At 39.5% G+C, this 25,384-nt stretch overlaps 1 protein-coding gene and 1 non-coding gene across 2 annotated transcripts in view; both read left to right on the forward strand.

Moving 5' to 3' along the window:
• The first annotated feature begins 669 nt into the window (after positions 1-669).
• Positions 670-25,384, forward strand: part of PSMB2 (proteasome subunit beta 2) — a 36,031-nt gene continuing 11,316 nt past the window's right edge. Inside the window, exons 1-3 of the mRNA XM_027864335.1 lie at positions 670-856; positions 6,468-6,590; positions 9,735-9,805. Coding sequence (XP_027720136.1) covers positions 766-856; positions 6,468-6,590; positions 9,735-9,805 — 285 coding nt within the window. The 5' untranslated portion in view covers positions 670-765. The remainder of the gene's footprint in view (positions 857-6,467; positions 6,591-9,734; positions 9,806-25,384) is intronic.
• LOC114045019 lies at positions 23,870-23,976 on the forward strand. The gene has a single exon (XR_003569333.1). It is a non-coding gene; the product is annotated as a U6 spliceosomal RNA (small nuclear RNA).

Here is a 25,384-nt window from a genome sequence, read left to right on the forward strand (position 1 = left end):
TTGGGGCAGAGGGGAAGGAAGGAGGCAGGTGAGGCTGAGAGGGAAAGCGGGGAAAGGAGGTACTTGGGGCTGGGGGGAAGGAGGAAGGGTATGAGGATTAGAGGGAGAAGGGGGAAGGAGGAACTTGTGGCAGAAGGGAGGGGGTAAGAAGGGAGGTATGTGGGGCTGAAAGGGAGGGGAGAGGCATGATGGGAAGAGGGAGAGCTACGAAGCTACGAGGGAGAGATGCAGCTGGAGGAGAGAAAAAGGAAGGAGGAAGGAGGGAGACAATGGGGTTAGAATTTGGGAAAAGGGTCAGTGGTGGGGGAGAAGGGGAAAATGGGAAAAAGAAAAAAGGAGGAGGAAGGTAGGACTGTGTCTCAATTTGTGTTTCAAGTCTCTCAGTCTTTTGCACACAGAAGCCATTTAATAAGGCTTGAGGAATCTTACAACACACTAGCAGACTGAGCTAGAGAAGCCCAGGTCGCGAATGGAAAGGCGCGGAAAAGAAGCGGGACTGGGACGACTTAAGCCACGCCCCTCCCCGTTCCTTCCCACCAAGCGGGAGCGAGCTGTCATGCAACCCTCCTCTCCCGGGGTCAAGCAGACGTGGGGTGCTGGCAGTTCTCGCGAGGTCTCATGACGTCATCCGAGCGCGACGGCGGCGGCGACAGTGCCTCCTCCCCGTCAGCCTGCGCGGTGCTGTCTCACCGGTGAGCCGGCGGTGAGAAGGGGCCGGAGGCAGGCCCGGCCCGAGCTGCGACCTGTCCTGTCCCACCGCCCGCCATGGAGTACCTTATCGGCATTCAGGGGCCCGACTACATCTTGGTGGCCTCCGACCGCGTGGCCGCCAACAACATTGTCCAGATGAAGGATGGTGAGTGAAGCCGCGCCCAGCCCGGCTGGAGGGGACCAGGCGGGAGGGAAAGGGGCCTAGGCGATGCTCCTGGGGCCGCGGACCTTGTTGCCTCTCCCCTTTAGGCGCCTAGGCCGGTGAATGGATGCTGTTAATAGGACTGTGGGAGGGAGGGAGCTCGGCCTCGTCCGTTTCCCTTGTGCCCTGACTGGGGCATGTAGCGTGGGTGCTGTGGAAACTCCCTCTGAGTCTGAAGTCAGAAGACCTGGATTCGAAACCTAGTTCTGCGACTTCCTGTGTGACCTTGGACCACAGGTCCTTTTTCCTCTAGGTTTCTTTGTCTGTAAAATGAGAACTTTGAACTCCCTTCCAGACCTAAATAAATATGTTCTTTGCTCAAGTCACGTTGCAAGATGCAGCTTTCTGTGACAGAATCCTGGATGTTGGGAAAGGGAACGACTCTAATAGTCTTACTATTATTAATAATAAAATAAAAAGACGTTTCTGAGACTTTTTCTTCACAGTCCTGTGTAATGCTGCAGTTATCATTATCCCTATTTTATATTTGAAGAATCAGAATCAGAAAAGGGAAATTATAACCAAAATCACAGTGATCTGGGGAGAAAGAGAAGGTTTTGGAGCCCAGATTTCTTAACAGCTGGCCCAAAATTCTTTCCAGTCAGCTAGCATTTATTAATTACTATCATTACATATAATTACTAAAATAATATTTTACACATATTACTTACTACATGCCAGGCACTGTGCTAAGCAGTGGGGATGCAAAAAAGGGCAGCTCTTTCTTTGTCCCCCACCCCTCCATCACCACTTTGTCTCTTCTTTATTGACAGCTGAGAATAGGGATTGGGACTGGACCTGTGATTTTAGTGGTATAGGGAACTCCTGGGTGAGCAAACTACTCTTCTAATACAGGTGGACACTTTTTTTTACTACATGCCAACAGCCCTAAAAGATTAAGTGACTTGCCAAGAGTCACCCAGAGACTGTGTGAGAGGTAGGGTTTGAATTACAGACTTCTTGGGTCTAATCCTCATTCTTGCTGTCCACAACAACAATCTCTCTTGATAGATTTGGTCTACTTTTTTGTTTTTGAGTTCAGGTGGGGTGGGCATAGTAGTGGGAATTGCCTTGTAACTTAAGTTGTAACCACCCTATTAAAGAAAGTAATGGCAAGATTTTCATGGTATTTATTTCACTTTGGCCTTTAAAAAAGGAGGGTAGGGGAGTGGGCTATTCCAGACCAAGTTTTGTTTAAATAACTAATCATAGATACATTGTCATTTGAAGGATGACTTGGTAGTACTGCTTTTAGATGGCTAGGGGTGCTGAACCCAAATCATAGGAGCATAGATTTAGAGCTAAAAGGAATCTTTGGGGAGTCACCTTTAGTCCCTATTTAACAGGTGAAGAAACTAAGGGAAGTAAAGGGACCTACTAAAGGTAACACTGCTAGTAGGCTGGGATTTGTTTGAATGCAGTTCCTCCGACTCCAGATCCAGCTTTCTTGTGAAGAATAAATAAATCATTCTTCAGTTTCTTTAAGCCCTAAAGGTTCACTATTCTTTCTTTCATCACATAGTTAGAATAAGATCTGTACGGTTTTTCTTGAGTTCCATTCATTCAGAACATGTTACTATTTAATGGAATAGGGCCTTGAAAGTGGTGTATTAATGGACATTTTATCAAGATATCTGTAAAATGGATAAAAGTGAAAAATGAAAATGCTTCCTAATTTGAGGAACTTTTCTCTTGGAGAACATACTTCCCTCCCCTCCCCCACCCCCCAAGAGGTATCACAGTCTTGAATCTTTGTACTTTAGAAATAAGTCCTTTGTCCCCCACATGATTTTAGCATGAAGTAAGATTTAATTGGGATCAGAGATTTAGAGCTAGAAGGAATCTCAGAAGCCATCTAATCTAACCCTTTCCATCTTATAGATGAAACTAGGCCTAGAAGTATTAAATAGCCTGCCTGAAATACCTGTATATTTTTTACCTTAGAATGATACTCCCTTGTTGAGGAAAGTTATTTTCTTAGACTGGACACAGAGCTTCAGGAGAGATGCATATGCACAATATCCAGCAATGCTTTGCACATAGCTAGTATTCAATATCATAATTGTGATAACTAAATGAGAATAATAAGTAATAATACCTCATATTAATATGGCACATTTTACTTTTTCCAATATCCTTTCACCCAAGTAAAGACAAAAAGAGGGCCCACAGTAGTTCACCTGCTTCTCTCTTTCTCTCCCTCTCCTATCCTCCTTGAGTTCCAATCTGGGCTTTACATTTTAAGAGGATGCTGACAAACTCGGGTGCATCCAGAGGGAACGTACCAGGATGGTGAGGGATATGAAAGCTAGATAATTTGAGGAACTGCTAGAGGAATTGGAGATGAAAGGAACTGGAAAAAGTAAGCTTGAGGGTGACATGATATGTCTTCAAAAAATCAAAAGGCTTGTGTATGTAAAAAATGGATTCATGGGGGAGGGGGTGGCAACTCCAGAGAAGAGAAGTGGAACTAATGGTTGGAAGTTATAGGAAAGATTGATTTGGGGACCCAATAAAATGAAGCATTTTTAAATACTTATAGGTTTCCCAAAAATAGAATAGGCTGCGTCATGAAGTAGTGACTTCTCTGTCATTGGAAGTATTGAAGCAGAGACTAAGCAACTCTCAGGGATGCTGGAAATGGAATTCCTGTAGTGGGGGAGAATTTGGATTAGAAGATTCCTATTATCCTTTGATTCTGTAATTCAAAAAGGAAACCTTATTCCTTTTTTGGTAAAAGTCACTTTATAGAATCAGATAAAGTTGAACAGATGATATAATTGGAGGGCATGTGTATGGGGAGAAAAGTGGTTACAAAAACTTTCACAGAATAGGGTGTTGTAAGTTAGCAAACTAGCAACTTTCTTCCTATAATGAAGCAGGCTTCAGTTATTTCACTGTACTGGTGGAATATTTACTTGAGGGAAAGCACATTGGAAAAAGTAAAATGTGCTATTTTAATGTAAGATATATCTTATCCCCTTCTAATTCTGTCACAATAATGATACTGATTTAGTACCAGCTCTGCTGGATTTTGTAGGAAATAAAATTCCAGCCCTGAAGGAATTTACAGTATAGTTAAGAAACAGAAACATGGACCTAGAAAAATTTAAACAATACTTAGAGTTACCACAGTGTACAAATAAAAAGTGCCTCAGAAGCTCAGCGGAGGGAGAGATTACTTGTGGACCATGGAATTTGTTGGAGGAAAGAGGATTTTGAGCTGGATCTTAAAGGATGTGTAGGAATAAGACCACATCTATAACCTTCCTCCAATTTTCCCCTACTTTTTTTCAGGCCTAAATTTGTTAGAATGTGAGCTTGAGGACTTTTGTATTTTCTCACCTAGAAATTTTATAATTACTATTTTGTCAAGTAAGCTAAAGTGCTGAAAAATGGACCTTGGATTTGCTTTGACTTGCCATCTTGGTTCAGTCAAGCTATTCCATTGAGTGTCAGTGTCATCTGCTGTATTGCCGGCATGTTTTCAATATAAGTTAGATATAATTCCCAAGAGATGACTGATTTCCCAAAATGAAAGAAGACCCAATTGCTTGTTCAAGGTCCTCTATCATGTTTTTGTTACCTTAGCGTATTATGTATACTATAATACTATATATCTTTGGTCTGTCTAGTAGTCGATGGAGATGCTTGCAAATTACCCTGATTGTTGCTGCAATGATCTAGTTGATTTTTTCATTCTCTGAATTCTTACATTACTGAAAGATTGTATATACTTTACACTTTGTTGTAATAATGTAAATACCTTAGATTTATATAGTACTTTGTAACCATTAACATATGTTCTTATTTGATCCTGAGCAATCCTTTAAGATTGGGAAAGTCACTTATCCCTGTGGACCTTAGTTTTTTCATCTGTAAAATGAAGAGTGGGACTCAGTGACCTGGAAGGTCCTTTCCAGCTCTGAATCTTTGATTCTATGATCCTTTGAGAGGTGATGCATGGTGAATAAAGAGCTGGCCTCAGACTCAGGAATGCATAGCTAGGTTCACCAGCCTCTGACGTGTTCCTGCTGTGTGATCCAGAACAAGTCTCCATCCCTTAGTGTCTCAGGCAACTCTCCAAGACTAGTATAGTTTCAGAGCAGTTGCTGATGATGTGCAAGGGGAGAGGCAGTTATCTCACTGATAATTCTCTATACCAATGAAATCACATAACCTCTCCTTTCTCTGTTTCCTCTTCCCCCTCTCCCTCCTTTACTAGCTCCATTTTATTTATTTGCCTAAGTTCACACAGCTAAGTGCTGCAGAGCCTGGACTAGAGCCTACTGCGCTGTGGTAGTTCTTTGAGGTGTATAAGTCATGGCAAATCCTTATATTTTTATATCTCCTATGGTTCCTCATACAGTTCTGGGCACACTGTAGGTACCTAACAAATAACTTTTTACTTGTTTAAGTTTATTTCACAATGAAAAATAACATTCTTGGAACTCTAGCTTTTCTTTTCCGTGTTATGACAAAAGATGTCAAACTTGTTTGCAAACTGACAGGCTCCTTTAGCCTGTATAACAAATATAGTTAGGTTTTCTGTATTTCCAGTCCATACAGATATGACCTTGAGGCCACATATTAGTAATTTTACATTTACATTTTGTGTGTTTCCCTCTAGCCCTACCCAGCTATATTAATGGCAATTTCAACACTCATGTATTTTAAAAACTGTTTAACAGCAGCATTATGCTCTCCAAATCCTATTAAAGGATTGGGACATTTCAGAAGCTTTCAAACATGAAACATGTCTTCCAGGGAAGATTATTCAGCAGTATTTGAAAAATTGAAAGTGAAAGTGAGAGTCAGATAGGGAAATTATGTTTTACTAAAGCCCCAGCTTGAATATGAGAAGTTATGTTCCTTAGGCACTAATGACTGCCTGAATGTCGATTTCTCTCTCATCTGAACAAGAATCTGGAATAACCAGATAAGATTTGACTATTTGAATTTTTTTGGAAAGTATTTTTATCTGATTTGTTAAGATTCTCTTTTGTCTATGCTTTGGGGGTGATATTAGTTAAGTTTTTATAGTGATCTGGATTTTCAGTTGATTTCTTCACAAATTTCCATCAGTAGTTACTCTTTTACCTTTTCAAAACGTCATTTTCTTTTGATGTCTTCTTAATTTGGATGTAGTATCACTCTTCCCTTTGCACTTTCAGATTCTGTCCCTACCTTATTTCCCCAAAACCAAAGCTTGATTTGACCTCTTGAAGAAATTCTCAAGGCCTTGGTTATCATGAGGTGAAGGATTGTTTTCACACTTTTGGCATAATTCCTGCTCTTCCCTTCAGTGATTGAGTCCTGAATATATAAAAGTATTTCTGATTATATTTGTTGCTTTCTGGAAATTCTGTGTAATTTCCAGTGGCAAATGACATCAATGAAGTGTACTTATACCTGAAGGCATACCATGAGGGATGCGAATGCTGCCTAACATTGTAGAATATTGTCTTTTTAAAGATCTATTTTTGCTTAGGGTTTGCATTTATTGGACTTGTACATGATTTGTGATGGTGAATGTGTTTTATTTTCTGAACAGATCATGACAAGATGTTTAAGATGAGTGAGAAGATCTTACTTCTGTGTGTTGGAGAGGCTGGAGACACTGTGCAGTTTGCTGAATACATTCAGAAAAATGTACAGCTGTATAAGATGCGCAATGGTAGGTAGTCCTCAGAGCAGGACTTCTGTGCCCTGGCTTTTCCTATTCGTAGAGTGAGGAAGTTGAGTCTTTGAGAGAGGTTAAAGTGAAGGCCTGGCCTGTTCACTTGAATTTCTCATCAGCAAATGTTTACTTAGCACCTATTATTTATAAGATTACTTGATTGCATAAGTTTATATTATCTTATTGCTGCTGCTTCTTAATACTAAAATGCTTGCTTGATTGAATTGAAATAAAAACTGATTTAAAAAATCAACTACTGATGGGGACTTGAGTGACTTAAAAATGTTATACTTGGGTTGAAATTATTTAATTTAACTGTTTATATTGTTATTCAGTGTTATGTTTCTGATTTTAATAAAACGAACAGAGGACGTCAAGAAGTTTTGCCTCTTCACATAGCTAGTCTGTCTCTCTACATCAAACTTTAGGAAACCAGGCCTTATAGTCAGGGTACGAGTGAGCAGTGGTGAGATGAAACCCTATTCAGGCTTGAAAAATGATGGCGAGATTAGACCCAGCAAGATGATATGAGGCCAGGATCTGACAGGCTCCTTGACTTGATATGTTTAGTAATCCTTAATGCTCTTTTGTAAGCTAGCTAACCTCGTTACATAAAAAAGAAATTCCAGAGTCTGCAATGTAACATTTGTAGTCAGACTATAAATTTGATAGAAAAATGAGGTGTTTAGAAGGACAAGGACTAAGAGGCACTGATGTTTTCGAGGCCAGGGCTCTTGTCTAACGGGAAAGACCAGCTTTCAGGCACAGAGCACTTTGTAGGGGCACTGCAGTAGGGAAAACTTTTCTAGACCATGAATTATTCACTGGTGTGTTGTTGAGATGTGAACTAGAAAGGAATTTAATTTACGTGAAAGCATCTGTTAATTCTTTATAAAAGTATTCAGTAAGATGCATTAATATAACTTTTGGAGCAACAGGCTTGGTTAACATACATGAATCTCCTATGCTCAGATGAATTGAAGAATGCTCTCCTTTCTTTTGTTTATCACAGTGCTTGGCACAGACCAGGCATTTAATAAATTTTTTTTGAATTGGGGGAAAAAAAGAATAATTTTCTTTTTATGTAGATGAATAGTATCTCCAACAATATTTTTCTTTCCTGTCCTAATTATTGGACACTTTTAGTCTAACAGCCTCTATTTTTAAATTATTAAAAAATCATTTTTAAAAATTTCTACATGTATATTTTAGCATTCTCCAAACTAATGGTTTTATGTTTAAAATGTTATTTTTTCTAAAAGTAACTCATTTCTAAAGATGTCCCAATATCTCACTTCTTCCCTGGATTGATTCTTTTATACTTTTCAAGTTGTCTCTTGAAACCTCTTGTTCCTCTTATACTTATATGTTTGTGTCTCATTTTTTGAGTTAATGAAACTATACAGTACTGAAGGTTATCACACTGGTGACTTTAAACAAGTTTGTAGATGTGATGCCCTTACAGATCAATTCATGTTATTCTTACTGTGGCTGCAGACCTCACTATTCTTCTCAGCTTCACAAGGGAAAGGGGCAAGAAAGCCCATCTCCACCCCTACCCTTAGAAAAACAACTGAGTCCATGATGCCCTACCCAGGGTGGATCAGTGACCTCATCTTGATAAACAAAAGACAACATGTTTCTTTCATGTTTTTCTGGTCTGAATTTCTTTGTAGCTAGGATAGAAAAGTGTGGGCTGGATGACAGTATGGTTAAATAGATTGCTAGCTAGTTAAATAACATACCAAGAGAGTGTTTGATTATTAGATTATTCATTGTAAACCTAGAAGGAGGTCTGTATTTGAATGTCATGGTACTCTGTTCTTGGCCATTCTTCTTGTTTGTCATTTTTATCAGCAATTTGGAAAAAGATAGACTTGCTTATCAAATATATGGATAATATGAATATGGGAGAGATAACCAATAAATTGAGTGACAAAGAAAGAAGCCAAAAATTTCAACCGGCTGGAATTAATGGACTTTTGACTGAATCCAAACTTCATGGAACAAATCACCTTAATAAAAGGATTTGTTCTGTAAAACTTGGACTCAGTCAAGAGGCTGCCCAAGGACCTAGAAGGCCACAGGTTCTTTACCCCTGATAAACTAATGAAATGTATTTAACAGGAGTACATGTAAAGTCTTGCATTTCAATTTTTAAAAAATCAACTGTGCAAGTAAAAAATGGGAGCGACTTAGCTGAACAGTTTATGTAAAAAAAGGATTAGGGCTTTTAGTTGACTGACAATTCACTGTTACTGGTGTGACTGCCCAAAAAGCTGACGCAACTGTAGACTGTATAGCAGAAAAGTATCTAGAAAGGGAGAGTGCTGGACACACAGCATATTGCATACTGTTAAGACTTTAGCAGCAATATTGGGTTCTGTTCTGTCTGGTTAGATTGTAACCTAACCGGGGCGGGGGGGGTGGGCAGCTAGGTGGTGAAGTGGATAGAGCGCTGGCCCTGGAGTCAGGAGGACCTGAGTTCAAATCTGTCCTCAGACACTTGACACTTAAACTAGCTGTGTGATCTTGGGCAAGTCACTCAACCCCATTGCCTAGCCAAAAAAAAAAAAGGAGTAATCTAACATGATCATACCTTATTTTATATCTGTCTCCTCTAGTGATTGAATTGAATATGATTTGCTACTGTTTTAATACTCAAAACCATTTCCTTTATGTATCCGGAACAACTAAAAGAGTGTGATGAAGAAAGCACTTGAGGTATGATAGGGTTGCAGGAAAGGTTACTTCTATGTTTTTGTAGGGCTGGTATATGGAGAAAAGATTAGACTTTATAGGATAGAGTAAGGAAGATAGGAAGACCAGGTTTCAAAGAGGCAGGTTGTGGTCAGGTGTAAGAATTAGATTTCTAATAGTTAAGAATTGTCCACTAATGACTTCTTTGTAAGATTGGGTTCCTCATTACAGTGGGTTTTTAGGGCTAATGATCATCTGTTGGGGATGACATAGAGAGGATTCCTACCTGGAATGTTAGACAAAATGACCATTAAAGTCCGTTCATAACTTTTTAATAGTGTGGTTCTGTATTTTGAATGTTAGACATTGGAGAGTGTGAAATTTGACTGTACTTAACCATTTAACTTCAATGCAAATCTGAATTTTTGTCTCCTGCACCAGGGTATGAATTGTCTCCCACAGCAGCAGCTAACTTCACACGTCGAAATCTGGCTGATTATCTCCGGAGTCGGGTAAGGAGTACAGACAGGCAAAGCTAAATATTAGGGGAAGGGAGGATTTTCTTTGCTCTTTGCAAGTCTCCTTCTAAATATAAATAGTCTGTTTGTGTTGCTTCACCTTGATTCGACTTTTCTCCTTGGCACAGGTTTGGGCTTTCTTTAGATCTGTTTTGTGTTTTCTACAAATTTTTTAGGTGTAATCTGGAAAGCACCCCACACAATTCACCTGAGTGGCAGCTTTAGGCAGAACACACCATAACCTGATCTTGATTTTTTTTTTGCTTTATTTTTGAATTTTGTACTAATTAACTTGTTTCTATCATATAATTAAAGGCCCCACAGTACAGGTAAGCTGTGTCTAAGCCCTTAAATTATCCGAGTTTTCATTCCTGCCAGACTTATAAGCAAGTAGCTATCCCTTTCACTGATATTTAAATTCTTAGTCTAATATGAATTTTTCTATGACTGTCACCATCTGGAACTGGCCTTCCTCCATTGGGTTCTGGCCATGTCACTGGTTTAGTTTGTCTGTCTTCCACTTTTCAAAATAACACTGTTAACTTTTGAACGCATGAGGATTGTGTGTGACCACCTTATAGAATGTTGCCAGGAAAGCATATGTGATTGCTATAATGTGTATTTTCCCTCCCTTAAGGGACCGTATATCTGCATCTTTACCACATGACCTCACCGCCCCTTGTTTTTCATCTATAAAATCAAGAAAACTTACTAACCACAGAAGAGTGCTAAGAAGAGAGATTTTAATGGTTCCCATTCATATGGCTTTCACAAAAAAGCATTTTCCTTAATTTAATCTAGGCTGTATCCCATTGAGGCCAGTGGTGCCTGACTCTGTTTAGTTGATAAGTAGGAGACAACAGAATGGCATAGGACTTGCCCAAGGTCCCGTGGCAAGTCTGAAACAAGCCTAAGATGTCTGCAAGGTTCTCAACCACAAGTGTGAAGCTGTAACTTCTTGGGGGGGATGACTTTCTCTCCATCAGTCTTAGCTTTTGCCCTTTTTATATCTTTTTATCTTTTAGCTTATAAAATGCATGCATCTTCACCAGTACCTCAAAAATCTTGGTAATGGTGTATTTTCTTATGCCTAGCCTTGTGTGGTTTGGTTTGGAACAATTTCAGTATTATCTGCCTCGTGAGCTCGTATTATGCAGCTGCTTAAATTACCTGTTACAGTTATAAAAACAAATTGGGCAGGTGCTTTGTAGTCAGGTCTAGGGAGATGGATGTTGCAGCTCTTCAGGGTCATGTATTTTTGCTCCTCATAACACTTCTTTCTAGGATCCTCTTGAGAAATGGAGCTTCTCTTCCTCTAAGTGTTAGTTTGAATACTAGGTGAGTTCTAGACCCGAATGGAAACTAAAATTCAATCATGGGTTACATTAGATGGGGGAGTAGGAAAATTCAAAGGAAATACTTGACTTAAATGAAAACCCAGTAACATTTCCTCTTTCACTTTCGTAATTGGAAAATGAGTCCACATCCCAGCCATGCAGAAGTTCCTTGTGATATTTAGCAAAATGTAAGATGTGACTTGCTTTGTAAAATATCTCACTGACTTATCAGGCAAATTCCAAATTCCACCTTTAGGCACAATAAACATTTTGTTGTAAATACCCTGGTATTAATAAGTGAATTAAGCTCCTTTTAAAATCGAGATAAGACTGGCTATGCTCATGCAAATGCAGTGGATCCGTTTAATCTTCTAGCAGCTAAGATGTTTGATGTGCTTAGCAAAAGAATCTGCTTTGTAGACAGTGACATGGAGCTTTAGTAAAGGGGTAGGGGAGGGAGAAGAACCAGTGCTGTTTATAAGGGATAAATTTCTGTATGGCAACTATCAGCAGGGAGTTTTACAGGTATCCAATCTCTAGGATAAGAAATGCATTTTGGAATAACCAGTCATTATAGCTAAGTTGATTATATTTTTAATTACTGGCATGTGGGATTTGATATTTTGAGTCAACTTTTAAACATTTTTATTGAAAGTAAAAAAGAGAGATTCTCAGCTCTGGAGGTCCTATGGTTGAAGATGGGCTGATGCAGACTAATAAATGCTACTAAAATGTCAGTGTGTGCTTAATGTTAGAAGACTCTTGCAAAGAAGAGGAGACTCAGGGGTATGTGAAGGTGTGGCTGTGCAAGAATTGGAGAGGTACTTGATCTAGAGAAAGATGAAAGATGGCATGTGAATGGAAAAACAAAAAAGAAAAGAGCTGGAAAGTCAGAAATGAGACCTTTATGTTTGAACTTAGAAGGCAAAATGCAAGCAGTCTTTCCTTTGTTTAATAAACTTATAAACATAATTGTGTTATTTATGTAATATGAAATTGTTACATAATGTTAAATTTGTGTAATTATTATTAAACATATTCTGAGATAGCAAGTTCCCTCAAAGTGGGAAAGGGTGAAAAGTTTCAAAAGCTTATTTTCAAAGCCTTTAGGCTTGGATTTGACTTGGGCTGAGAGGAGACATTGAACTATGTGGGACAGTATACTTAAATATTTGAAAGGCTGTCCTGTAGAAGAGAAATGGTGGAGGGGAGAGGCAGCTAGGTAGCGCAGTGGATAGAGCACCAGCCCTGGAGTCAGGAGGACCTGAGTTCAAATCCAGCCTCAGACATATAACACTCACTAACTAACTGTGTGACTTTAGGCAAGTCACTTAACCCCAATTGCCTCACCAAAATAAAAAAAAAGAAAGAAGAGAAATTAGGCTCATCCATAGGAGCAATGTGTAGGGGCTGCAGAAAGGCAGATTATCCATCTGTGGAATAGGATGAGCTGGGTGGGCTGCCTCCGGGGTGTGGTGGCTTCCCTGCCACTAGAGCTTTTCACACAGAAGTTGGTTGGCCGCTCCTGAGGTCTTTTAGAGAAAATTCTTATTCAGGTAGGAGTTGGATTAGATGACCTCTGAGGTCCTTCCCCCTCTGGAGATGCTTTGCTTCTGCCTCTCTGATTCCACTATAGATGCTAAATTACTCTATCATCAAACACATGCTGCTCAGCTCTTTAACAAGACTAATTTTTTTAGAAAAACTTTTTAATGATTTTTGTAGGCTTGCTTGACATTATGCAGAAGGTAAGGAAAAAAACTCAGAAGCTTGTTTCAATTTTCCATTACTTTTTATGACAATAGTAAATTTTCATTTCTTATTTGAAATTAATAATATGACACATCTGAATACCCTGAAGGTATTTTTTAAAGAACTTATTTCCCTTTCCAAGATAGGAAGACTCAGGTATAAATCAGCAAAACTCAATGCCCTTGTAGTAAAGTAGCGTTTTTGGCAAAGTTTGAGATAGCAAGCAGTACTTGATATACACATATTCTAATTAAAATGTCTTATATCCACTGTTCTCTGTTACATGTAATGCTACCAAGCATGCCCCAGTGCCTCTTTAGAAGCCTGTTGATTATCAGAAGTATTCCAGTTTGTCATAGGACTGTGCTACTTGTAATGTGGTAAGTGTAAATGTAGGCAGGCAATGAGGAAAAACTAGGAAAATCTCATCGTCTTTTACAAATCTTATGCCAAGCCAGCAAACGGTCTTGTAATTCCTTGAAAGTTGAAAGAATAGTCATGAGATCTGCAGGTGTTGGATATTTAAAAGATATGGCCATAGATTGTGTATGTTTCAGGATTAGATTTGCCCTGGTCGTTATTATATGACACGTGATCTCTAGCCCCAAAAGAACCATGTGACTATTGCCCTGGCTGCTGTAAGATTAAGTCTCCGTATTGGCCACCAGAGCAGTTGTACCATCCTCATGCCTTCTGTGGCTCACACAAAAGATTCGTCTGTTAGTTGCCCAAGAGATTGTTGGTGTCAGTGAAGTCTTGTGACCTTGTGAACAGATGGCACAGGTGAAAGAAACCTTGACTTTACATGTCCTGTCCCCTCACCACCAGCAGCCATTTGTTACATGTGATTAAAAACATCACTAACGAGAGTAATTGAACATGCTTTTTGGCAAACACAGTTAGCAGGATGTGACATGACGCAGCACTGCCTTCTTCCTCTACGTGCCATCTCCCTCGAGGCCTGATCCTCTGTGTTCACCCCCGTCTCCCCCGTGCCCAGGCTTGCCTTCCAGCTCACCTGCTCCAGATGGGCAGCACAGTAGGGAGGACACTGGCAAAGACAGATGTGTTTATTTACCGGAGACAGAACTCTGTGCTGTTGCAGATGGCAGTGCCTGGGAGCAAATGGCAGCCTTTGACACCACTTCTACTGCCACCCAGCCAGGGCATCTTGACTGTCAGAGTTAGCTTACTTTCAGTGGCAGAAAGAGGAAAAAACCAAATGAGATTTCTCAAAATCCCTAAGTGAGCATGGTTCTTCTGACCTCCTGACCCTGAACAGCAGCTTCCCCACTCTTGGCCTAGTACTAGGTTCTTAGGTTGGCATGACTTCATTGTGAGACCATCTATTCCTCCTATTTCTTTCTTAATAGGAAGTATTGTGAATAGTAACATCCAAGTGGAATTACAGAAGCACATACTTGTATTATAAATGCATGTTAGATATAAGCTTGTTTTGTCAGTTTGAAAAGCCCTCTGCAGAACATATGTGCAGGCCCAGGTCATTTCCCATAGGAAACCTCTTAGGATTGGGAGCAGCTTATGTTAACCCCACTGGAGACGCCACTGATATTTTTAGTGGCTAATTTTATTATCCAGCTATATGGGGACAGATGTGCATTGAATTGGAGATGGCTTAATTAATATGACAGCATTTTGCACTTAAACAGTGTTTTTTCTCCTGGGGAAATGAGATTTTGGACAGTAACCCTTTTAAATACATTTTGCTTTTCCTGTCTTCGTAATTTGCCTAGTCCTATACAAAAGACTGTTGATTTGACACAGTAATAAAATGTCTAAAGTGACTTGTCTCTGAAAGCTGCTGGTTTATCTAGGAGTCTCCCACCCTCCTCCTTTTTCTTTAATGTGGTGTTTTTCCCAACCCTTATTGCTGATAGTTAAGAGTTTGCAGGTGTAAAGTCCTCCCTCCTCCTCTTCCCCATCCCTCTCCAGGGGGTTGTATGTGAGAAGGTGTTGCTTTCTCACTCAGAGAGCATGTATGTGCTACCCAGTTGAATGCCTACTGAGAGCAGAGAACCCCTGGTTCCTCATTGAGTAGAATTATCCCATTGGAGGGTTGAAATTATGTTGCCCTATAATGTCACCTTGCTAATAAAGACCTTCCTATCTTCAAAGAGAGACAGCTTTTTCTTATCAGTCATAAGGTGACTGCTTTAGCTATGTTTCCTACTGAAACCTGTGTTGGTTTTTGGTGGTGGGGTTTTTTGTTTTTTGTTTTGTTTTTGTTTTTAAATCACATGTCTTGAGGATGACTGTGTCCTGAAGCAGCGGAGGGTGTTGGCTTAAATTAATAAGAGAATTATATTGTTTTGCAAACGTTTGTCACAAATGATAAGTTGTCGCATGCTTCCATCTTGAGGGTGTGTATTTGAATTTGGGGAATGGCAGCCAGTCCAAAAGGAAATCAAAGGAAGAAAAGTCTTCCTTGGCTGGTCATGATTTTGTTTTCGATATTGACTGTATATGACCTACTGCACAACCAGCAATTTGTGACTGCTACTGTTAGCAGTATGTTAAGCTAAACATCTTGCGTCTATAGGCTGAAGTGCCTCCAGTATTTACTCACTTCCCCATGGCCAGGGAGTCACTTTCTCTTCAGGGAGAATATGAGTACTCATGGCCAGTTAAGCTGTGGAAATGGATTGTGTTCAGTATATTAAGCCGGGTCTCCTGGGATGGATAGGGTGGCATGCTGCCTGTGAATTTCATGTAGATTATTTGCTTTTCATTATCCAACTAGAAGTTACCCATTTCTGTCTGTGGACCTATCGGTATACACATTACTTTACATTCAGTTGGCACAAGTTGATATCTTTCAGCAAGTTCACCTGCTGTCATAGTCACCTTCCACAGTAATGTCAGCTAGATATTTGGCTCATGTAGATGAGTCAGCATTAAGGTAACATCCTCAGTTTATCGTTATGTATGTTCCTGCTTAACATTCATTGCTCACTAGCCCTTCCTTCTGGTGTATAGTTCTGTCACAAAGCATGGTGTCTGGCTGTAAAATTGAGAATTGGCTCATAAGGAGTGTGGATGGGTACATTTTCCCCATAAGTTAATATTTAATGGAAAAAGAACCAAAATGGCCCTTTTGCAGATATCTCATTTGTTTTTGCCATTGGATACACTCATTTGCTGAGTTTAAAGCAGTATTTTTGATTAGCAAGTGAAATTAATGTCGAAAACAAATACTGTGTTAACTAGTTGGTATAATAAGGCAGCTGTGCCCTGTTGTATTTCAAGTCATTAGATTTTGAAACTCTCCTAATTACCGTGTGGTTCCAGTTTTAATAAGCAAGTTAAGCAAACTCAGGATTAGTAATGGCCAGAGTTATAAAATTCCCAGAAATTTTGAAACCATGAACAATTAAAGTAACAACACAATAATCAGATTTTTCAGGAAATTGAAATACATGCAGTCTTTGATTTTAGTGTCCTTTTTAGGCCTTAGAATGACTGCGTTTGAGAGTAGTTGGGGATCTTAGAAAGCATTCAACACAATCCTCTTACTTTACAGAAAAGGAAACTGAGATGCATAGAGGTTAAATGACTTGCCCCAGTGTCAAGGAAATACAGAAAAGGCAGGATCACAGTATATGAGAGTAGGATGGGACTTTAATGATAATCTGGTTCAACCTTATTTTACAAATGAGAAAACCTAGACTTAGAAAAGAAAAGAGAATTGCCCAGAGTCACATAGGTAGTAGGTAAGTGAGATATTCCAGATAATGACCCAGGCCTTCTGACTCCTAAGTTCCTTGCCCATTTTTTAGATATGAAGTGGAAGAAGCAAGAGGGAAGAAAACCCTAAAACTCACTGAATTTGACTACTTTTGCTGTAGAAATCTTGGTCTGATTGTCTCATTTTCTGAGCTGCTACTAGCAGTAGTTTCAACTGCTTCTGATGCTTTTAATTATCTTTACATCCTTCTGAAAGCTTAAGGTTCACCTTGATTTAGTTAAGCGTTGCTACACTTTCACATGTTCCTTGACTTCTTGATTTGGTGTGAATAAAATTGCTTATGTTTGGAAATATTTCACATGCTGCAGAAGATGCAGGAATCTGAAGCATTGAAAAGCCATCAATTCAAGAAAAATGTCTACCTCTATTTTTGTTATTCCGAAGTGGCGATTTCATTGGTGTAAGAACCTTCCAGGGAGTAAGTTCTCACTAAAGAATGCAGATGAGCAACATGATTTAATCTTCAAGAGTTACCTGGCAAGGTCAAGTGACTTTTCCAGAGTCATGTAGGCCACTACAGACATGGCAATAAATTCCTTGTTTCTTGCATCTAAAGGGCCAATGTGCTTTCATGAAGTGTTGGACTTGAAGTCAGAGAATCTGGAATTGAATCCCAGCTCCACTACTTACCAGCTCTGTGACCAGGGATGAAACATTTAACTTCCTCGTTTCCCTAGCTACAAAATGGAAGTAATGATGCTTAAACTATGTGCCTCATGGGCCTCTTGTGAGAATCAAGTGGGATAATGCATATAAAGCACTTCGTAACCATCAAGTGCTATAGAAATTTGAGATGTTGTAGAAGCAAAAGGATATTGCCGCTCCCATCCACTCCGTTCCTTATCCTTTGTGGCCCTGGTGGTAGGATAGAACTATCACCAGCCTCCAAGTGTGCCAGCAAGAAGCCCACAAGCAGAGTTGGGCACTCATTCCTTCTCTTGTGGAAATGACCAGTTCCATAGGTGCTTGGTACTTACTTCATAAAGCAGAACTGCATCCTGTCCTCAAAGCTTGCAGCTTTGAGAATGACTTGGTGTTACTGCTTGTCCTTCCCAGTTTGCAGTTGTAATGATCTTCCACCATTTGATTCATACCTCATGGAGTTGTTCCTGCCTTCGTGGAATCCGTGTGCATAGTAATGTGGAATAGAACACAAGTAATATAGAGTGCTCTGTGAGGTCCTCAGAAAAAACAGCTAACTTGACATGAAAATCTTCCTTTTACATAGTTTTTGGAAACCATTTTGGGGAATAAGTGTCAGATAGCAAGCACACAAGTTTGTAGCCCCCCTTGCTTCATATATTTTTATCATTCGAACGAAATTAAACCCTAACTTAGTTATTCAGGGGTTAAGTTCTAGCAAAAGATTAAAGCTAAATATATATATATTTTGGAAGAGTTTTGATGAGTTGTATTTAAACATTAAATTCCCTTTTTTGTGCATGTGATTCCTTGGCTCTTCATCTTGGCTGTTGATGTAAGTATGAAGTACTTAGTTGGTTGCAGGCAGCCTCTATCTATGTCAACATACTCTCAGGACATGCTTTGGCTAGATTAGGCCAGTGGGCATCCTTTTCTTTTTTGGAGAATGACAGTAATATCAAAATGCCTAGTAAGGCTCTGTTGGACCTGTCACCTAGACTCTACTGCTATTAAGTGTTTACATGGTACTATGTCCTGGCCTTGTCATTAGGTATATAAAGATGAAGTAAGGCAAAATCCTTGTCTTCAAGGAGTTTGTACTCTAATAGAAAGGGCAAGGTATGAAAAAACAAAAAGCCACCCTGTTACACAAGTTAGAATATGCCAAAGTGCGTTGGATAGGCCACACAGTGTGAGAGATTGAAAGAGGGGAGGAATCACTTCTCCCTAAAAGGGTCAGAGGAGGCTTCCATGTAAGAAGTGCTTCTTGAGCTGGGCATTAAAATGAGATATTTTTAATAGGGAAATGAAGGGTGCCAGTTCTCGGACTGGAGAAATGGAAAATGTAAATGTACCAAGGGGAGAGAGCATAGGACAAGAGTTAGGTACGTCAGAGATTCCGGTCTGGTAGTAATAGGATGCATTGATGTGAAATAAAGTAGAAAATGTAAGTTAGAGCCAGATTGTAGAGGGGCTTCATTGCCAAGCCAGGAATTTGTATTTTATTCAGTAGAGACTAGGCCACCACGGAAGGTCCTTGAGCAAGGATGTTGTCATGTGAGAAGATCTCTGCATTAGGAAGATTTGTCTGACCACCAGTGTAGGAGAAAGACCACTCGAAATGTTTTAGAATTGTCTAGGCAGCAGGGGACGAAAGCTGTGGCCATGGAGATAGAAGGGAAAAGACGGGTGTAAACAGTTTCATAAAAGAGAAAATTAAGAAAAGAATTGCTGGCTAAAAGGGAATGGTGATACCATCAGCAGAAGTCAATGTGTTAGGAAAAGAAGTCAGCTGAGAAGGAGGAGGAGGAGTTTCTTTTGATCATATTGAGTTTGAGGTGTTGGCAAAACTTCCCAGAGTTGTCAGTCAGCAAGCATTTATCCATTTCTTACAGTGTTCCAGTCACTGCTAAGTGCTGAGGATACAAAGTCCCTGCTTTCAAGGAGCTCACAATCTAATGGGGGAGACAACATAAAAACAACCATGTGTCATCAAGGTGCACACAGGATAAATTCAGAGTAATCTCAGGAGGGCACTAAGATTGAGGAGGATAGGGAAAGGCTTCTCTTGGAAGGTCAGACTTCAGCTGAGACTCGAAGGAAGCCAGGAGGCAGAGGTGAGGAGGGAGAGTGTCCTGTGCACGGAACAGCAAGGAGGTCAGTGTCATTGGATTGCAGAGTATGTGGAGGGGGTGTGAGAAACCTGTTGTAAGAAAATGGAAAAGTAAGGGGAACAAGGGGAGGGAAGGAACAAGTATTATGAAGTGCCTTTACAAATATCTCGTTCGAGCCTCACAACAATCCTGTAATGTAGGTGCTGATATCCCCATTTTACAGTTGAGGAAACTGTAGGGGCCCGATTATAAAGAACTTTGGAAGCCAAACAGGATTTTATATTTGCTCTAGGGGTAATAGAGAGCCATGCATTCATTGAATGGGGATAGAAGGGTCTTTTAAGAAGACCAATTTGACAGCTCAGTGAAGGATGGATTAGAGTGGAAGGAGACAAGGCAAAGAAACCAACCAGCAGGTTGAAAGCTGCAGTTTTTTTTCCTGCCCCTAAATTAATCCCTGCTTCTGTTTGTAGACTGAGAAATAATAGTAACAACAATAATAAAAACAACAGTAGTAGAATTTATGTAGCACTTTAAGGTTTGCAATATCTCTTTTGATCTATCCTACATTACAACTTCACTGGCTTAGAGACTTTATAATACCATGTCTCTGTTCCATTTGAGATTGTTAAAGTCTTTAACATGCCACGGAAAGTGTTTATATTCCTTAAATTCGTTTAATTTGTGCACATGAGTATCCTTTCTAGGTACAATTGGTAAGGTTTTCCCTTCTCTTTGTTGGTAGACATTTATGTTGTCAAGTTCAGGATGTGTGCGATTGGTAGTTATCACCCAAGTGTAGCCATTGTTGTTTGTTTTGTTATGATATAAATATCTAAAATTAAGCAGTAAGCTAAAGAGTTGTTTTCTAAAGGGGTGGGGGGGTATATATAGGTATAGAGAGAGAGAGGTGTATAGGTATATAGACTAGAAAGGTAGCTTAGAGATTGTGCAGTGCATCCAGATTCAGTTTATGGAGGAGAAAACTGGGACTGAGAGAAATTAAGCAATATGTTCCAGATCATTCAGCTAATTCATGGCATTACTGGGACTAGAGTCCAGGTTCCCTGTCCCTGTCTCCTGACCCAGTGTTCCTTCTACTACATTACAATGCCACCTTCTATTCACATTTAGAATATGTACTTGAGGGGCAGCTAGGTGACGCAGGGGATAGAGCACTGGCTCTGGAGTCAGGAGGACCTGAGTTCAAATCTGGCCTCAAACACTTGATACTTACTAGCTGTGTGACCCTGGGCAAGTCACTTAACCCCAATTGCCTCTCCCCCCCCCCCCCAAAAAAAAGTGGACTTGAAGCTGGTTGAGGCATTAAGTCATTTACTAATTTACTATCCTAAGGATAGAGCTCAGTTCCATGGATATATAGTTTAAGTCTTAATAGAGATTTTTTGTGATCATTGAGCTTTGGTACTTCGAAGCCTGTTGCTGGTATTGTTGGAAAAGGAAACCAAATAATTTTCTGAGTTTCCTTTTAAAAAGTAAAATGGTCACAAATACTTGAGAAATGAATATTTAGAAAAGTAAGGGATAGACACACCCTTTTCCCTTCCTTTTCTCATACTGTGAAACAGAATCTTACTGTTAGTGAAAGAAGGTATCACCAATCTGAAAATTCGTTGCAGTGGAAATTTAAATCAACATAACAGCTGTCTGATAATACAGTTGATCTTATTAACTCTGCTGAGATTTTCTTTATGTTTGAATACTAGTAAACAGAGTGTGTGGGCACATAAGGAGTAGAGCCAGATCTGTGTGTTTCTACTTTGCAAATAAAAGCATAGCTAAGACTAAGGATTAGTCAGAGATTTTCAAATTATTTTTGAAATTATTTTTCCCGTATAGGTATGGATGAAGTTGGAAGCAAGTATGGAAGACTTTTATTTCTTATTTGCTGCATCCAAAGTAACTGATTTTATATTATAAAATGAGAAGGGACTTTAGATATTGTCCAGGACATCCCACCCAGTAAAGGAAGCCCTTGATGAAGCATTCATGGTTTTCATAGTCAGTTACCAATCAGTGGCAGTCACAAAGAGTCAGAAACCATTGAAACTACAGTGAGCATTTATTAAATGCCTACTGTGTTTTAGGCATTATGCTAGCTGCATGAAATACAGAGACAAAAATTAAACAGCACCTGCGCCGAAGGCGCTTGCATTCTATCCAGGGAAGCACCATGGACACAAGCACGTATTCATAAAGTAAATACAGGGAAATAGAGAGGGGACGGGGTATGGCAGGGATAGTATTAGGAGCTGGGAGTCGAAGTAGGTAATGGGGAGAGGCAGTCAGACCTGGGAGATCAATAAAGGTATAGTGGGAGGTGGTATTTGATCCGAGCATTGAAAGAAGAGAGGCATAGGTCAGCACAGGAGTCCAGGGAAACCAGGGCAAGACCAAACAAGGCCAACTCACCAAAAAATTCAGCAGGGGACAATGCCTGGCCCTGGACTAAACCCAAGTTCAGAAACTAAAGCTGGAGAGGTGAATTAATTAAAGAAAACACTTACTAGTAAAAAAAAAAAATGTAACTCTAAAGATCCCCAAAAGAAAGAGCAAATAACTCTGTAACAACTACAAACTGAGACTCAAAGGAGACAAAAATGGATTTGCCACATGAACCACAAGAAAGGAAGCAGTAGGTTTGTGGTCTTTTTTTTTTATTACTGAAATAAAAGTTCTCAAGGAAAGAATTGGAAGAATAAATCGCTTAGAAGACAAAGTGGTAAAACTTACCCAAGTAATGGACTTCTGAAGACTAGAAAAGACTAAACAGAAATCAATGATTCCATGAAACAGCTAGAAACATTAGAACAGAGTCAAAAGATAGAAAATGGAAGAAAATATTAAGATATCTGATATTAAAAACAACTGACCTGGAAAATAAGGAGAGATTATTTAAGAATCATTAGACTCCATTTAAAAAAAATTGTTTTAAAGCCTAGATCTCTATTTCAAGAAGTCAAATGAGAGAACTGCCCATATCAGAACATATTTATAGTCCCGTAGCTCTGAAGGGACAAAATGAAGATAGAAAGAATTCGCCAGTTGCCAGTGGCTGGGGTGGGGAAGTGGTGATGGGAAAATGTTGGGGACAAAAAAAGGTCTCAGGGATATCTTTGCTAAAATCTAGAGCTCTACTATATCAAAGAAAAAGTACTGCAAGGATTAAAAATGAAGCAGTTCAAATACCTAGGGACCACAGGCGGGATCACACAAGATCCGACAGCTTCTACTATAAATGATAGAGGATTTTGGAATACAGTATTCCTGAAAGGCAAAAGAATAAAGGCTTACACAACCAAGAATAACAGCTTACAAAGCTGAGACTAATCCTGTAGGGGAAAAAAATGAATCTTTAATGAAATAAAGAATTTGCAAGCAGTTCTGATGAAAAGACCAGCAGAGTAGGACCTTAAGTACAAACATAAGAATCCAGAGAACTCTAGAAAGATGAATTTATTTGAGCATTTAAAAGGAGCTGTATGATGATGTACTACTAACATTCTAATGAAGGAGAAGAAGTAAGATCTCTTCAAGAATCTTAATATCTTCAAAGGTTATTAAGAGAGTTAAATAAGAAACAGAAAAGATTTGGGAGTGGACTGGTTCTATTTTGAGGGTTTTAAGAGGGGAGAGAAAAGGTAGGGTAAAAGCCGAAAGAAAGGGGTGGAATGTGCTATTTCTCATAATTGAGTTGCATGAGAAAAAATATAAAAACATGAAAAAACAGGGACAGTAGACATTAAATAAATCTCACTTTTCTCTCAAGTAGACAAAGGAGGGTTGAATACACGCAACAGTTTATTGTAGAAATAAAACTCAACAAGCAAACAAGTAGGTGCAGGGAGTGGAGTTGGTTAAGAGAGGATAATACCAGAAAAGTAATAATGCAAGACAAACCAACTTCTGGGCTTTTAGGGGAATTAAAAGAGGAGAAGAAACAACTACAATTGAAGCTGTCAGTTGGGGACAGGCTAAACAAATTGTGGTATATGAATGTAATGGAGTATTATTGCACTGTAAGAAATGATGGATTAGATGGTTTCAGAAACCTGGGAAGACCTGTTTGAACTGATAGAGTGAAACAAGCAGGACCAGATTAACTATTTATACAAAAGACAGGAACATTATAAAGAAAAACAACTTTGAAAGATCAACCATGTCTTCAGAGGACCTATGATGAAATTTGTTATTTCCTGACAGGTGATGGACTCAAGGTACTCAGCCCACATGTCTAGTCATTGCCAAATGATATCCTCTGTCTGCGTCTCTTGCCTACATTATTAATGCTCAGATCATCATCATCTTAGTTCAGTCCTTCATCAACTCTAATCTTGACTATTGTAGTAGCCTCCAAGTTAGTCTCCTATCTCTAAGCCACCCTCCACAAGGCAGCCACAGTGATTCTCCTAAAATACAGTTCTAAGTGCTTGCTTCGCAGCACATAATACTAAAATTGGAATGATACAGAGAAGATTAGAATGGCACCTGCACAAAGTTGACACTCAAATTCATGAAGCATTCCATATTTTTTTAATATAATTTTTAGAAAAAATTTTAAAATACAATATGAATCATATCAGTGAGTGAGTTTATTGAGCTAGTCAGGAAGCTCCAATGGGTCCCTATGGCCTCTAGAATCAAATATAAGCTTGTGTCTTTGGCCTTTAAAGCTCTTCACAATGAGGCTCCTTTGTACCTTTCCAGCCTTCTTTTCCCATTACTGTCCTCTGTGCGCTCTGCAATCATACAGGCCTCCTTGCTGTTGGAGACCCACAATACTCCCATCTGTCTGCAGCCTTTGCACTTTCTGTCCCCTATACCTGAAATGCACTCCCACCTCACCTCACCTCTCAGAATCCCTGGTTTCCTTTAGGACACAAGTCAAGTGTTATCTTCTACAAGAAGCCTTTCATAGTCCCTCCAGCTGCTAGTTAGTATATGCCCTCTAAAACTATGTATGTATTATGTCTACACATATATGTACACGTTGCCTCTCGTTAGACTATAAGCTTTTTGAAGGGAAGGCTTATTTCACTTTTGTATTTTGTAGCACTTAGCACAATGGTTGGCACATAATCAGTGCTTAATAAATTTTTTTTTGATTGATTGAGAAAAGACCATGATCGCATCAAGTGAAAGTTGTTTGAGAATTGGTTGAGTTTGGTGTTTCTGTAGACATTGGAAAGGGAGCCAGTAGATAGGAGGAGATTGAAAATTAGAAGGGGAAAAATCAAGGGTATAAGAAGTATTGGCCTTGGTGAGAAGAAAGATGGTCACCTTTTCAGACATGAGTAAAGAAGGATGGGGGGGGTCAGAGGTTTTTAAGATATGGAGTAGGGGATAAGAGGCAACTAATGATGAATGGACTCTATTTTCTCAGGAAAGTGTGAATAAAGTTTCTCTGTTGAGAGGGTGTAGGGCAGGAGTATTGTAAGAGGCATGAAGAGATCAATTAGAGAGGAGTAAAAGCATTGCCTTGGTGTAGAGTGGCCCCAATTTTGTAGTGGACTCAGTATTGTTGCATGACTTCCTCCACCACCTTTCAGAGGTAGATGTTGAGAGGACTCTACAGTTGGCAGGGCATGAATGATACTAGGATAGTGGAGCAAGTTATTCAAGAGGATGGTGTATATCATTAAACTAAAGGGTCAAGATTAGCAGAGAGGAAGCAGAAGTTAAAACAAAGGTGACAGTGTGGGAGTATGCTCAGAGACAGACAGAGACAGACTAAAAGTCCTACTGAAGACAATGAATGGATTTAAGAGGAGAGAGACAGAAGAGATGAAATATTAGGACGTTATGGTCATCTAACTTGCAGAGAAGCTCTTTACAAAACTCCAGGAATTTTTTTTTTAATAGCTCTTAGTGTTAAGAAACTCTCATATTGTGCCAAAATCTATTTCTCTATAATTTCTGGCCTTTAGACCCTCTCCCTTTG

The sequence above is a fragment of the Vombatus ursinus genome, unplaced genomic scaffold (assembly GCF_900497805.2).
Source record: "Vombatus ursinus unplaced genomic scaffold, bare-nosed wombat genome assembly UNPS02014775.1, whole genome shotgun sequence".
In the NCBI taxonomy this organism is placed as follows: Eukaryota; Metazoa; Chordata; class Mammalia; order Diprotodontia; family Vombatidae; genus Vombatus; species Vombatus ursinus.